The sequence below is a fragment of the Desmodus rotundus genome, chromosome 6 (assembly GCF_022682495.2).
Source record: "Desmodus rotundus isolate HL8 chromosome 6, HLdesRot8A.1, whole genome shotgun sequence".
NCBI lineage: Eukaryota > Metazoa > Chordata > Mammalia > Chiroptera > Phyllostomidae > Desmodus > Desmodus rotundus.
In genome coordinates this window covers 117,166,630-117,181,139 of record NC_071392.1, presented here as the reverse complement: position 1 = coordinate 117,181,139, position 14,510 = coordinate 117,166,630, and the positions used below count along the sequence as shown (strand labels likewise).

Sequence of the window (14,510 nt, the reverse complement as noted above, 5' to 3'; positions counted from 1 at the left end):
AGGGCTTTAAGGGAAAAGAGCGCTAGCCAGGTAAAAGTGGGGAGGAAAGAGGGTCACACCAGCACAGGCATCTAAACATGTGAAGAGGCAGACAAGTGGCTCTGAATGGCTAGGGAGGGGGACAAGGGGAAGGAGAACCAAAGGATCCAATTAAAACTAAAAGAATAAGTCGAGGCAAGGCTGTCACGGCCCTTGTACGACTTGATAAGACATTCTGGGCTTCATTCATCCCGTGGGAAAAGGAGAGTGAGGGAATTTTTAAGTAAACAAGTGACAGCATCGGATCTGTTTTGTGAAGGAGTGGCCAGGCAGGAAGACGATGCTGCCATCTGCGACGTCAGTCCTCTTCCCACCCACCATCTTCGGGTTCTAGGACTGCCTTCACAGCAAGCAGGTGGCAATGACGAGATCTCCGGGAAGCTGTGACTGGTTCTGGAGTAGGGATCCCTACCCTCGGCAAAGGCTCCTGGAGGCAATCCGCCCTGTCTAGGGAGGTTCTGAACATTCTTTTCCTGTCTTACAAAAAACAGGACCTCAAACACACACACACACACACACACACAGGGCTCAGCTCATTATTATTTTTATCTTCAAGAAATAAAATTAGGAATTAATTTTTCAAAAGACGATGTTCTTTATTTTATTGACCAAAAAGTAAAAAGGGAGGGGGGATCTGCACTCCCAATTGGCTCGTTCTGAATTCTGGGCAGCCCTGAGACCCTATTTCCCTTCTTAAGCCGCCTCAACAGTTGGGAGTGGGCGGAAAAAAGAGGGGCCTGGGAGAGGGGCCTGGGGGGGCTTTAAGGGAAAGAAAAGTTGGTCTCTGCAAAAGCAAATGTTCTCATGCCGGGAGTTCTCTTTCTTCCCACTACATGGACCTGAGCAAATTCTGTGCTCACTAGTCCAAGTTTCTTCTTTCAGAATGAACGACGGCAGCCCTGGCCTGCCCCCAGGAGGACGCACGCAAAGTTCCCGAGCAGTCCACAAGGGTCAGCGCCCTGTCCGGCACGTTTCCGGGGATCCCCACCCCCGCCCCCGGACAGCCTAAGGATGTGGGAGCCGCCTGGATTCTAGACACCCGAAGGATTCTACTCGGAAAAGAGGGATCGGGGCTGAGGCCACTGACCCCTTGCACTCGCGGCGGGAGCCATCCCCCCACTTGCAAAGCCCCCCGGGGCGACTGTGGCCGCGAACACTCACTGAGTCCGGCTCTGGGCGGGACCGCTGGGGACGGAGACGGCGGCTCCGCCTCGGCTCCGCGGCGGCGTCTCGGCCCGCCACACGGCCTCAGGGCCGCCGCCTGGCCCTTGGCTCGCAGCCCCGCGACGGCGGCGGCGGCCTCGCCTCCATGGCGAGGGGAAGTGGCTAAGGGGCGACTGGGCGGGCGGCGGTGATGGCGGCAGCGGCCAGGGGTCCGGGCTGGCTCGCGCGCGCGCGCGCGCGCGTCTCTGTCAGCGCCGCAATCCCCGCGGCCTCGCTCCCGATCCGGCCTGGGCTGTAAGGCACCTCTTTATTGGCCGTTCAGAGACGGGCGCTGATTGGCCCACGCCGAAAGGGCGTCTCCCCGGGCCCTCCCGGGCTCAGCCCGAGCGCGCCTCCGAGCGCTCGCTCACCCGCCCGGGACGCAGCGCCGGGGCTCAATGTCTCAGTTTCACACGGCCGTGGAGCTGTGCGCCCCATCGCGGCCCTGTGGTCGGGGAAGCGAGGCTCCGGGAGCACTGGCCACCCGTGCACCTACGCCTTCTGCCTGTCTGCATCCCCAGTCCTTTGGACGTGGGCCTTCTTCCCAGTTTACAGATGCGGAAACCGAGGCCAAATACAAGTTACATCAAAGTCCAGCGTCAAGGACGGACTGGAATTAAAATGCCATCTTTCCACTCCTCTCTCCAAACGTGTTCCACTTGGATTTTTTTTTTTTCCCTAATTGGACCAAGGTATTTAAAGCACGAAGGCGCTCTCGGGGGAAAGAGAGGAACCTGCAAATCCCCTAGAACGGGTCTGGCATCATGGGTGTTGTCTTACATCAAGTCAGCCCACGCCAACCCCACCCGAGCCCCAGGGATATCTTCGCTTTCCAGATGCACATACGGGGGCCTGGCTCGCCACGGAGCCGGCTAGAAACACTACACATGGTGCTCTGCGTTGGGGGTGTTGTTTGCGTCAGGCCTGGCGTGGGAGAGAAGGGGAGGTTCAAAGCGCAGAGGGAACCTGGAGATGCGTTATCCCCCAGCCCGCACCGGGGCCCGGGACGCGGTAGGGGGCGTGTAACTCCTCGCCAGTGCTCCCCCCCCCCCACGTGTGGTGCCCCAAAGCCAGCAGGAACGGGTTCCCAGGCTGCAGGACTTGGGCGTCTGCGGCTGAAGGCCGATTACAAAGTCGTGGTGAATCACTCTCCTGGTTATAACCCCCTTGTGGCGTACCTCGGACAAAGCCGGACCCACAGAGGGAGAGTGGCTGGGCGTCTGTAGGGTGGAGACAGATTGCAGAGCAGTGTGCAAGCTGAGCTCTGCTGGGCCCCCTCACCGGAGACCTGCAGTCCTCGCTGCCTGGGATGGGTGGCGGCGAGCCTTTCCTCCTGGCCTGCAGCCCCTGAATCCCTCCTCTCCCACTTGCCTGGCAGAGTCCCACCTTTCAGCGCACCCCAGTGGAAGGGTCTGCGGCCAGCATCAGCTCTTCCTAGCGGGGTGTGTGCAGTGGGAACATTTTGAGGCAGGCGAAAGAGTCCATATCAGAAGCCATTTTCACAAGGTTGGTGCCCCTACCATGGCCAGTCCCCACCACTGCCTGCAGCTGGGGCACCAACTTGAAACTCTATGCACCCCGCTCCCCGGTGTTTGTGGAATAAATGAGTGCATGCCAACCAGAGTTACTGCCTGAAAATACGGAGTGCTGTGGGCTTCCTCAGGCCATCCCCTCCCCAGCAGAAAAGCCCCTCCTTAGGTGGGAGCTGTGTTTTCTCACTCCCTATCTGCAGGGCTTGCCCAGAACTGCCCTGAAATGGCCAAACCCAAGGGAACCCTACAGAGCAAACAGTTCAGCTCAAAGATCCCTACCTAGGCCACATACACAATCTCCTTTTGGACTCAATGAGAGTAGAGTCTTTTGCATGCTCACCATTTACATTTCCCAGGAAGTCCAAACTCAGTCTATCCACACACCAACGTAAAAGTGAAAAGCCTGCATTCAAAGCGTTTAGACGCCCTGAAAAACAATGACCACGAATGTAGGAAGTACTTGGGTAGCTAGGATAGCAGCACCCTCAGACAAACCCCACCAGTGTGGTTTTTACTTTACCTCCATTTGAGCTACCCTATTATTTCTTAACGTTTCTTTTGGTTAATTTATATTTTAGTTATACTTTTACTTATATTGCCGAAAAAGGTTTTGACATGCTAGGTATATTTTCTAACATACATTAAAATAAATAGCTGGCTGGTGCACCTCAGTGGACTGAGTGCTGGCCTGCGAACCAAAAGGTCACCAGCTTGATTCCCAGTCAGGGCACATGCCTGGGTTGCAGTCCAGATCCCCAGTTGGGGGTGTGCAAGAGGCAACTAATCCATGTGTCTCTCACACATCGGTGTTTCTCTCTCTCCCTTCCCTGCACTCTAAAAATAAATAAAGTTTAAGCCTCTCCATTGGCTGGATGACCTGAATCTCTTTCTGCTACTCTTCCTGGAACCTCCCAGGACTATACTGAGAATTGCAGGCATGTACAGCTTGGCAAGTAACCTGTCTCAGTAAATGCAGTTCCTTTTGTCCATGAGACAGCAGCACTGTGGTCAAAACCATTTTTTGTGTGTGTGCAGGGGTGACAGAACCCCGCACCAAGGACAGGCAGGGTCTTGGGAGTCTCATTCTAGAGACCTGGGGAAGGAGAATTCAGCTTGGCAACCACACATACCCAGTTTCCGCTGGAAAAAGACTGAGTCCCATCCTCAGCTGCCCACCTGTGGAGACCTGCCTGGCCTCCCCTTCCCAGCTGATACCCAGGGTGTCCCCAGTCCCTCCCCCCGCATTACCACAGGACAAAGGGCTGTCTTCAAAGAGAAAAGGAGAAGAGAAGAACTGAGATAAGGGGAGGCAGGCTTCCTGTATCTAGGCCCACCCAAGTGGAGGCCAAAGCCTTCCTCCCAGTCCTGGCTTAGTCCTACCCAACAGGAGCATATACCTACGGATAGATGCCCCTAGAGTCACAGGGGTCATGAGAAAAGGACTAGACTAGGAGAGCTGGAGGATGGGGGTAAAGAACTCCTCTTTCTGTAGAAAAGTCACTTACCCTCTCAGGGCCTCCTTTCCCCATGTAGTAGATGGAACAATGAGTCATTTACTCAATGAATACTTATTGAATACAGACCATGTGCTGGACACAGCAGGGAATGAGACAGAAAAGATCTCTGCTCTCATGAAATATTCTAGATGGGGCAACAGACAATAAACAAGTGAACAAGAAAACTTAAATGCTGGAATGAAAGTAAAGCAAGGCAATAAGATAGACAGTTGAAGTAAATGAGAGCCAAATGCCTTCCAGGCCACTGCTCTGTTCCCAAGGGTCATTTGCCAGCACTGTACCTAAAAGAGACTGCAACCCGCCTCCCCTCCCCAACTCCATGAGAATGTAGTTTGTAGGTGACTGTGCTCTGACTCTCACTCCAGGGCTGCCATTAATATCCTAAGCTAGAAGAAGTATTTCCAAATTCTCTGTCCCAGCCCTAAAATCCTGGTCCCAGGCCCAATCCTAGCCCTATGCATTGGCCAAGAGTTGGCCCCACCCGTGACTGTAGGCCCAGGTCTGCGGTACAAATTGCTCAGGGTAGGAGGCAGTTTATATAAATTTCAATTGATCAGTCAAGGATTCAGGGGAAAAAAATCCTGGTTGTTTTTAAGATATCACTATAGGTGTATGCAGTTGTCAAAACTCAGCAAATGCACACAAGATCTGAGCATTTTATATATAGACCTTGCCTGAAAAATCCTGCAAATAATGAACTCCAGCTAGTGAAATGCATTCTGAAATATTTAGAAGTGTACTAATGACTGCAACTTACTATGGAATGCATTAAAAATAAGACAGATTACACCCTGGCTGGCGTAGCTCAGTGGATTGAGCATGGGCCTGTGAACCAAAGGGTTGCCGGTTCAATTCCCAGTCTAGGGCACATGCCTGGGTTGCAGGCCAGGTCCCCAGTAGGGGGGCACATGAGAGGCAACCACACATTGATGATTCTCTCCCTCTCTTTCTCCTTCCCTTCTAATAAATAAAATCTTTAAAAAAAAAAAGACAGATTAGTAAAATGGATAAAGGGATGGATAATAGAGAGATGTATGGTAAATATATTAAAATGTTAATGGTAGAATCCAGGCGGTGGGTGTACAGTTATTTGCTGTAACATTCTTTCAACTTAGCATATGCTTGAAAGCGTTCATGACAGTGTCAGAGAAAAAAATCAGGGTTTAACTGTACAAAAAAGTGCACAAGCCTGCCTTTAATTTTCAAACAACTCTCCCAATGAACGATTCCATGCTTCTCTACATGCACACACTTTAAATGAAATTGTAATCACTGTGTGTATGTCTTAATTGTTATTTCTCACGTTTCTGAAACTTCATGTGTTCAATGTTTAATGTCTGCGTGTGACATGAGTAAATATGCTGTGTTACAGCAGGGATACAGGCTTTTCATTGTGTTCATTCTAAAAGGACCACACAGGGCCCCCCTTCCATTGGGTGTACTGGGAACAACGAGAAAGGCTGGAGAAAACATTTTTAAAAGTCATTGAAGGGAACTGAGGAATTGTGGGGCCAAGACTGGAGAGGAAAAAAGCCCAGGACAATGAGTCTAGTATTGGGCATTTCCTTTCCTTTCCTGGAAGGTGTCTGCTGGTTCTGCGAGAGAAACCTGTTAGGCTGTGCCAGATTGTGATTCCAAAACCTGGCCACATTTCCAATTCCTTACTCTTCCAGAGCCCTGCTACTCTCATACCGAGAGGTGAAGTTGATTTCCCTTTGAGATTGGGTGGGGTAGGCCTAGGTGACTGCCTTGACAAACAGAATGTGACAGGTGTGGCTCCCAAAGCTAGGTTAGGGAAGGCAGTACAGCTCTGCCTGGCTCTGTTGGGATGCTGCCTTGGGAGCCAGCTGCCATGCAGTGAGATACTGCAGGTTGTGTGTGTTCTGACCAGTAGCCCCCGCTAAGGCTCTAGTCAACAACCACTTCCGCTGCCACGTATGAGTTACCAAGCCTTCAGACGATTTCAGCCTTCAGCTATCAATTCACCTTCCACCTTTGAGTCTTCCAGCTGTTGCCCCAGACATTGTTTGTTGCCCCAGACACAAACCATCTGTTTTATCCTGTCCAAATTCTTGACCCACGTGGTGAGTGGTAAGCATAATCAATGGTTGTTTTACGATTTGATTTATATCTGCTGGGAGGATTTCCTACAAACTTACATTTATCAATCAGGTGGGAGAAGGAAAAGAAACATCTTACTAGGACTCTCTTTCAGCAGCCAGAAGCTCTGGTGAGACCTACCCTTCCTGTGGGCTTTGGTTTCCCCTTTTGTCTTCTTTCTAGAGTGAGAGGGTGACAAAAGGGAGAAGTAATGCCCTGAGTGCTGGACTGGGGCACTGGGACGCGAAGCCAAGTTGCACTGGAGTGCGAACCGAAGGCTAGAGATAGAGTGACTGGGGGGTCAAGAAGGCGCTCCTGCTGACTGGGGGCGCAGCTTCCATTTGGGGTATGGTGGAGCCAGGAGTGTCCAGCTTGCAGTGCTTCCTTAGTAGCATTGTCAAAAGAATTCCATCCTTTTCTCTTCAGCCCAGCGACAACCCAGGAATGCTCACCACTGTTCAGTGGACAGGGTCTCCAAAGGCTCCTCCTCCACCCCATAATCTGCTGGCCACATGCCTCTTGTTATTCTTCCAACCCTCAGTGAAGTGCAAACGGGGGCCTTGCTCATGCTCCCCTGCTCACAAAAGGCCCAATTTCAATTTCAGCTCTGAGTCATGCCTCCTCTGTTACCACAGCATCCAAGGGGAAACTCTAAGATCCCCAAATGTCCCAAATGGTTTCAAGTCCATTTTGTCACAAATTCCCTGTTACCAAACCTCCCTGGTCCTCAATTTGCTCTTCTGTAAAATGGGGTTATATTCCTTATCTCACAGGGCTGTTGTGTGGAATAAACGAAATAATGGCCAAGTGTTTAGAATGGTTCTTGTGTTTGTGTGTACATAAGGCTTTTCAGTAGGGTTCTTGATGAGTTGTTGCTTCCGTTTTATGCCATCTCTCCCCGTAATCTTTCTAGGGGCTAGGAGCTTAAGAGGGTTTCCCTTGGTAACTGTGCAAAAGGGCAGGTCTCTTGTAAACGTAACTGGAGAAGATCCTTCTCCAGACTCAACAGAGACATGGAGTTTTGCGGAGGTGTCTATATGGCTCTGCCTCTAGCTTGCTTTTGCTTGGGTGGGACTGCATAAGACAAGCACTCTAAAATGTTCCAACTTTATTTACAACCAGACCCCTGGTTCCCTTCCCACCCCAGCCCCTTGGCTTAGCTCTGAATGAGCCGTGACACTTCTGCCAAGCCCAGGACTCGAGGAGACGTGCAGGGTGGGCCCCTCACTTCTTCTGGGCTTGTGCCCTGGCTCGCTGAATCTTGTCGGCTGTGGCCCCATCTGTGGCTCCCGTGCAGTGGGACAATACGAGGCTCAGCTCTGCCTCATTCCGGCGTTCGATGGCCACGTCTGCAGCCTGAGCCACATCCCTGTCATTTGAGCAGGAGGGGAGATGGTGCTGGGCTGACCAAGGACACAAACCATGCCCATCCTCAGTCCACTGGCCCAGCCACCCAGCACCCACAGGGCTCTCAGCTGACGCACCCAACGAGAAGCAAGGCCTTGACTTTCTGCTCAGGACCCACGCGGGAGGCGTACTTCTTGGCCTCAAATTTGTTGTGTTGCTTCATGCAGATCTCTACAAAGGGCTTACAGAGGAAGCGGGTGGAAGGAGGAGATAAGGCAGAGCCCTCTCGTCATCTCTCTTATGAGCAAAAGCCCATTGGACAGACCATCCCTGTATATTTACATACCCTTTAGCGTCTACAATACCCCCACCCCTGCCCCAACACACCTGCAACAAGTGTGATCTCAACACTCTTAGGGCAGAAAAAACCTAAACCAAAGATCTGTTAGAGCCCTCAGACCAACTACTTCCATGCGTCCACCCCACCAACCGCTGCTGTCCCCTCACAATAGGCGTTTCCTGCCCTCTCAGGGCCTGTGTTATCTCTTGTGGCTGCCCCACCTACCCACCACATCCCTGAACTGCCTGCCACAGAAAAAAAAAAACCCCTTTGGTATCTTCCACTGCCTGGCAGATCTGTTTTCCCAATCCACCCTCCACCTTCCACTCAAATAGGACTTTTCCATCACATTTGCAGGCTGACTCGGGCCCATTCTCCCACGTACATGGCCTATGAACGTGTGTACATAGGAAGCACCCACTAACTACCGGATTTTGCTGTGTATAATGCACACTTTTTTGCCCAAATTGTTGAGGGAAAAATAAGGATGCACATTATACCTGGGTATAATAGTCCCATGTATAATGCGCACGAAATGTGGTGTGCACAATACATAGCAAAATACGGTATTTGGCCAGCTGAACAGATGGATCCACAGGCCATCAGCCTACCTCCAGACCCAGTCCTCTCCCTGGACTGCCCTCCCTGGCAGGAGGTGGAAGGAGGGCCCCCAACTTACCAGGTAGCCAATGGGTGACTTCTTGCTCTTAGAAAACTTCTCGAGCTCCTCCCAGTCTTCCAGATCTGCCAAGGCAGTCAGCTTCAGCCACCAGAGCCTGTGGGAAAGCTGGGCTTGGAGGTGCTGCGGGAGGGGCAAGGATCCCACGGCCTACTCACAGCCTGGGCCCCCACTTACCTCTTGTCAGGGATGCGAAAGTCACGTGCCAGCTGCTCTGCACGCTTGTTGTGGCCATCGAGGATGAGGGTGGTGACGGTGTCATGCAGAGACAAGTCTAGGAACTGACGCCCTAGCTCGTCCTCTAGGCGGCGCTGTAGCCGTAGGAGCCGCATTTGATCCTCTGTGGCCTGGGGGCAAAAATAAGGCAGGATGGGGACGAGAGGGACAAAGAGGGAACACTGGGAGAGGAAACTCTTAGAAAAGAGTAGGCCAAACCTTGGCTGCAAACTCATTCTTGGCCTTGTAGAAGGCATCGGCTGCTGTCTGCAGAGCTGCGACCCGCCCCTCAATACGCTGTAAGGGCAAGAAGGGAAACCTGAGCTTACAGGTTAAGGGACCTCAGCCCTTGCCACCCAGGTTATAGTTTTCTCTCTGATCCCTGTGCCAAGGGTCACCAGGGCCAGCCTTACCCATTGGGTGAACCACTCTGGTGTCCCTAGTGGGAAGGCTAGCTCCTCTAGGACCAACCCTCATCCTGGCCTCCTGTGTTCTCAGACTCTCCCTCAACAGAGAGGACCAGATGGGGTGTATACCAAATACGAGGCCTAGATACCTGGTGAAGGAACTACATCCATAGCCCAGCCTACAGGCCCCACCCGCCCTGTGGGTCTCAGACCTCCTCTGCGTAGCTGGCTCGGATGTGGAAGCTGCCCAGCTCCTGGTGGTTGTCATCCTGGTTGTAAAGGTCCTTCAGCGTCTCTAACTCCTGATGCTTACAGAACTGGCACCAGAGTAGTCAGGCAGTCAGCAAGGACAACTCAGGGGCTCAGGAGGCTCCAGCCCTACCCTTGTCCCCTGCACATACCTGTCGGTACAAGCTCAGGGCCATGGGCTGGTTCCGAAGGGTCATGAAAAAATCTCCTCGGTTGAGCTCATTCTTCAGGTGCAGCAACACCGTGAACACTGCAGGACAATAAGGTGGGGTGAGAACGCCAGCCCGGCCCCTTGCTCATCCCAGGGCCCCGGTGTGGCCTCACCCAAACCCTGCTCACCCAAGTCAGTGTCCCCACTCTCGATAGCCTTGCTCAGTGCCAGTTTGCTCCTCTTCATTTTTAGGAGAAGAGGTACCTGCTCCCCAGAGCGTGGCTCATACTCCAGCAGCTGTGGGGTAGGGAGAAAGACACAGAGAGAAAGAGCTGGCCTGGGGGCCTCAGATACCCACGTTAGAGCTTTCGGAAAGGGCTGGGCGTCCACACCTTGATGGCCAGCTCTGTGCGGCCACAGCCATAGGCCCGCGCAGCAATGTCAGAGTAGGAGACACCAGGCGTGTCTCCCAGCTTCTGGTTAATGGCCCGAGCAACATCCTCATCAGACACATCCTTCTGTTGTACCTGCACAGGGAAGGGGTGTCATATGCACCTGGATCTCACACCTCACTGTACCGGTCCTCGATAACGACTTGGATGTTCAGCCCTGTACTTCATATCTCCTATGCCTTACCGGGGCCTGAAGACCCTAAATGCTCTTGGACCCTGTCCTACATCCTCACCTTGTAGCAGGCCCAGTGGGCCAGGATCCTGCTGACACCCTGCACTTCAGGAAGGCGCAAGTACTCGCATATCTGGATGGCCAGGGGGTAAAGCCTCCGCAACACAAGCCTGGTGGGCAAGGAGGGTAAGGGGTATGGGGGTGAAGTGAGGTAGAGAGAGAGGGCAGAGTGGCCACAGTGTGAACTTGGGCCTCCCAGATCCCAAAACATTTAGTCAGGAACAGTGGCCACAAGAGCCCACCAGTAGCTGTAATGCTCGCCCACCTAGACCCCTCCTCCCAGCACGGTTGGGTTTGCTGTACCTGTCCAGCAAAACCTGGATGGTGAGCTGTTTGTATCTGCATTTTACTTGGTTAAGGATCCAGCTGGTGAATAAGCCCTGTTTGCCAAGGACCATCAGGGGGCACTTCCAGTTCCTTCCCCTTCCCCTGCTACCCCTGGCTGGGAACACCCTTCTAGCAGGCTTGGGGATACTGGCTATAGGTGAGGGGGATCCCGATGTGATAGTCCCGAATGGCATTGAGCACACGCAGGTCCTGACACATGCGCACGAAGCTGTCAGGTGGAAATCTGTCGAGGAAACACTTTCCGAAGGAGGCAGCCTGAGAAGAGCCAAAGGGCAATAAAGGAGAGCTCCCCCGGCCACCAGCCCACCCCTGCCCAGTGCCTCTCCCACTAGCCCTGTAGCCCAAGCCAACCCTAAGCAGACTCTTCTGCATATCTGGTCGGTGCTCATGTCCTGCAGCCTCAATGCACTGCTGCACGGCCTGGGTCAGCTGCCCCAGCTCCTGGATCTCCCGCAGGTACTCATCTGCCTTCTGGCTCTCTTTCTGGGGGTAAGATGCCAGAGGTACAGCATCATGATGAAGAACACCCCCACATCTGGCCCCCAGTCCCTCTGGGATGTGGTTCAAATGGGCTGCAGAGGCTGGAGCCCAAACCACCTCAGCCAACTCAGTCCACCCGAGGTGCTCACATATTCCCCATTATCAGTCCACAAGTGCCTGTGAGAGGCTCTGAGACCTCCGAATAGTAGCCCTGACTTGTGCCTGGGCTGGGAATAGTGAGGGTTCCCTACCCCTCCCCATCACCACATGGAGGACACATGACTTCAGTCCACCTGAGCTGGCCCTCTCTAGCCCAGCGTAATGTCCTGCCCCTCTCTTCACAGGTGGCATTCAGGCAGGGGCATGGGGCTGAGCCAATCAGGGGAAGGGGAAGGAGAGCATCTTGGGGCCCAGGGAGAAGCCCAGAGCTTTACCTCATATTCCTTCTGGGCCTCTAACAGCAGCGCTCCAGGGGCCATCGAGGCAATTTTGAAGATCTCCTCGCTGGCCACTGGGGAAGGGAGATGATGAGCAGGACATGGGGACAGGGGATCCTCAGCTCTGCTTCAATGCCTTGATCCTGCTCTGGGGCACTGGCCTACAGGAGCTATGCTGCAGAGGTGCCCTTACCCTGGGTCACATGGGGCCCCTGTGAGGGCCTTACCTGGAACCTCGTGCAGGAACTCATGGGTGCTGCGGGAGAAGATACGAACCCCATCCAGCTCAGGTACCAGGTAGGAGTCCTCATCCAGCACAAACCTGAGCTTGGTCAAGGTTCCTAAGAACACCCGGAGATGGGACAGGGCAGGTGACCCCCCTCTCCCCTCTCCTCTGCCACCCCCACAGGCAGCCCTTCAAGGATACTGGATGCTCTCAGGCGCATCACCCACCACCATGAGCCGCCTCTCCCAGGCCACCACGACGGCCCGCTCCTTGCTGCGAGGACGGCTGCACCTGTGGGTAGCACCATGCACACATGTTTGAGCCATACACGGGATGCCAAGCCCCCAACCAGGTCTCCCGCATCACTGCTTGTATCACTTTGCCTCAGGACAGCCCTGTGTGTGCCCCTGCTCCTTGTCACATCCCTCTAACTTGTCTGCTTCCCTTTCACCCTATGCTGTCAGCTCCCAGGTGCAGCCAGGGCCCACAGTGGGGCAGGGCGTTCCCTCAATGTGCACCGGCAGAGGAGACATGATGCAAGCTCCACCTGGCTTGGGCAGTAGACAGGATGAATCAAGGTATCCCAGGAAACAAGCCTACGTCCACCCTCAGCCCCAGCATAAAACCCCCTTCCTCACCAGACCATCTGCTTCGGCGGGGCTCGGATGTTGCAGTTGAACTCACACAGCTTCTCCTGAAAGGATGCGGGGAATGTCATGGCCCTGTCCCAGTAGTCAGGTTGAAAAGCCCCTCCCCTACCTCAAACAGATCTCCCCTGGACAAGGCACAGTGCCCCTGTGTTATCCCAGGATCAAACCTTGAGTGAAGCTGTCCCCATCCAGATGCAGCCTGTGTCTGTGAAGAGTGCCAGGTGTCGGTAGGTGAAAGAGACAGCCATTTGCAGGAAGCTACTCACTCCTGGGGCCAGGCCAGGGGGTGTCTGGGGCAGGGATGGGGGTGACACCAGAGATACTAACTTCTCAGTGCCTCCCTACGTCCTCCTCCAGCCCCTCCATCTCACTCCATTTCAGAGGCCCTCACCACTGCAGAGCAGGTTGCATGGTCCAGGAGGTAAAGATCAGGCCCCACAGCCAGAAGAATGTGTGCCACTCGGTCCTGGCACAGTATGGTCCAGCACGAGGGTGCACTCTGCAAACCTGTGGTCAGGGACGAGGACAACCTCAGGATGACCGGCGTCCACAGCTTCTGTCTCTGCGGATCCCACAGTCTGGAAGCACACCGATAGGCACTGAATGGTTGTTTCAGGAGTGCCAGCACTCACCTGGCACTTCTGGCATTCGGCGGAGTTTGAGGTCACCCACATTGGAACTTAGGGTGAAGCGGTGGGCCCCTGTGAGGATGGCCACTCCAGAACCAAATTCAGTATGGAAGATCCGGGCATCTAGAACCCGGTTCTGGAGCACCTCCTGGGAAGAAGAGCAAGTGTAGAGGGGCCTTGAAGAAGCCACAGGGTCACAGACTCCATCCCTTTCCCCCAGCCTCCTGTGGCCCCTACATTGCCCATACTGAAGTGTCTCCGGAAGTCACCATGAAGCCCATAAACCAGTACTACACCATCTTCCTGCACACAGAGGAGCTCCTCTTCAGCTGACCAGCCCAGGGACACCACTGGCCCACTCTTCCACTGTAGAGGAGACGAAGTTCATGAGGCTGGCTTGGGATGCAGAAACCCTGCCCAGCCCCCAGCCCCGGGGCATGCCAAGGGTGCTCACCAGCAGACTGGCCAGAGGCATGCCAGAAGCAGAGTAGATCTCGAGTACTGGCCGTATACTGGCAGCCTTCTCCTTCTGCCAGGGGTTCCTCAGCAGTGCTACAGTTTGAGAACAGACCTCCTGTCCTAGCTCCCTAGGCCCAGCCCATGTGAAGCAGAATTAAAAGCATCTCCATGGGGGTGGAAGTAGGGACATGAGGAAGGGTGGCATAGGCCAGCAAGAACAAACCAACAATAAGACCCCCAGGAATCAAGAACCTTGAGTTCATCTCATGGTCCCAGAGCGTGAAGGGGCAGAGGATAACTTACCAATGGGGCCTCCATAGGGTGCAGCAGCCACCAGGTAGTCCCTGAGTTCCTCCTTTACGTCCCAGTCCATGCTGTACAGCTCATATTTCCTGCCCACAGAGAGAAGAGATTAGCCTCCTCTTGCCCATGCATCCAGATGAAGTGAGCCCCAGAGGAACCCCTAAATCCTCCATTTGTCCCCCACAGGAATCTTGAGGAGGCCCCTCCAGGGGTGAGGAGGGAAGGTGATGACTAGAAATAGCCATATGCATGCTTAGCAGCAGCAGGAAAAGGACTAGAGGCTGTTGGCAAGGAAGGATGTGGTTCTTGGGGCAAGTAAGCAAGGATGGCAGGGGCTCCTGGGACAGGTAGGCCGTGTGGCCAATATCCAGAGCACAAACTAGGTAGGTCTAGGGTGGGGTGGCTGGCTTGGGCCTATTATTAGCAGGAAATAAAACCCTCTGAGAGGGTCTCTCAGGGTAGACAGACTTTCCTCTATTTGATTTTTGTTTGTGTGTTTGTTTTTTGTATCCTC

At 53.8% G+C, this 14,510-nt stretch overlaps 2 protein-coding genes across 4 annotated transcripts in view; both read right to left on the bottom strand.

The window, feature by feature from the left end:
* The window catches only part of PTPRA (protein tyrosine phosphatase receptor type A), a 138,842-nt gene extending 137,361 nt beyond the window's left edge, over positions 1 to 1,481 (bottom strand). For both annotated transcript variants that reach the window (XM_053926189.1, XM_053926191.1), the window contains exon 1: positions 1,201 to 1,481. The gene's annotated coding sequence lies outside the window, so the exon portion shown is untranslated. The remainder of the gene's footprint in view (positions 1 to 1,200) is intronic.
* Positions 1,482 to 7,484: 6,003 nt separating this feature from the next.
* VPS16 (VPS16 core subunit of CORVET and HOPS complexes) overlaps positions 7,485 to 14,510 on the bottom strand; it is a 24,491-nt gene continuing 17,465 nt past the window's right edge. For both annotated transcript variants that reach the window (XM_053926657.2, XM_024559575.4), the window contains 23 exons: positions 13,997 to 14,085; positions 13,689 to 13,786; positions 13,472 to 13,600; positions 13,238 to 13,382; positions 12,997 to 13,112; positions 12,773 to 12,895; positions 12,594 to 12,649; positions 12,157 to 12,246; positions 11,957 to 12,051; positions 11,727 to 11,803; positions 11,164 to 11,295; positions 10,940 to 11,067; positions 10,768 to 10,803; positions 10,466 to 10,574; positions 10,173 to 10,307; positions 9,969 to 10,077; positions 9,782 to 9,879; positions 9,593 to 9,697; positions 9,193 to 9,270; positions 8,935 to 9,104; positions 8,758 to 8,854; positions 7,876 to 7,979; positions 7,485 to 7,760 (listed from right to left, as the gene is read on the bottom strand). In XM_053926657.2, the coding sequence (XP_053782632.1) occupies positions 7,616 to 7,760; positions 7,876 to 7,979; positions 8,758 to 8,854; positions 8,935 to 9,104; positions 9,193 to 9,270; positions 9,593 to 9,697; positions 9,782 to 9,879; positions 9,969 to 10,077; positions 10,173 to 10,307; positions 10,466 to 10,574; positions 10,768 to 10,803; positions 10,940 to 11,067; positions 11,164 to 11,295; positions 11,727 to 11,803; positions 11,957 to 12,051; positions 12,157 to 12,246; positions 12,594 to 12,649; positions 12,773 to 12,895; positions 12,997 to 13,112; positions 13,238 to 13,382; positions 13,472 to 13,600; positions 13,689 to 13,786; positions 13,997 to 14,085 (2,464 nt within the window). In that variant the 3' untranslated portion in view covers positions 7,485 to 7,615. The remainder of the gene's footprint in view (positions 7,761 to 7,875; positions 7,980 to 8,757; positions 8,855 to 8,934; positions 9,105 to 9,192; positions 9,271 to 9,592; positions 9,698 to 9,781; positions 9,880 to 9,968; positions 10,078 to 10,172; positions 10,308 to 10,465; positions 10,575 to 10,767; positions 10,804 to 10,939; positions 11,068 to 11,163; positions 11,296 to 11,726; positions 11,804 to 11,956; positions 12,052 to 12,156; positions 12,247 to 12,593; positions 12,650 to 12,772; positions 12,896 to 12,996; positions 13,113 to 13,237; positions 13,383 to 13,471; positions 13,601 to 13,688; positions 13,787 to 13,996; positions 14,086 to 14,510) is intronic.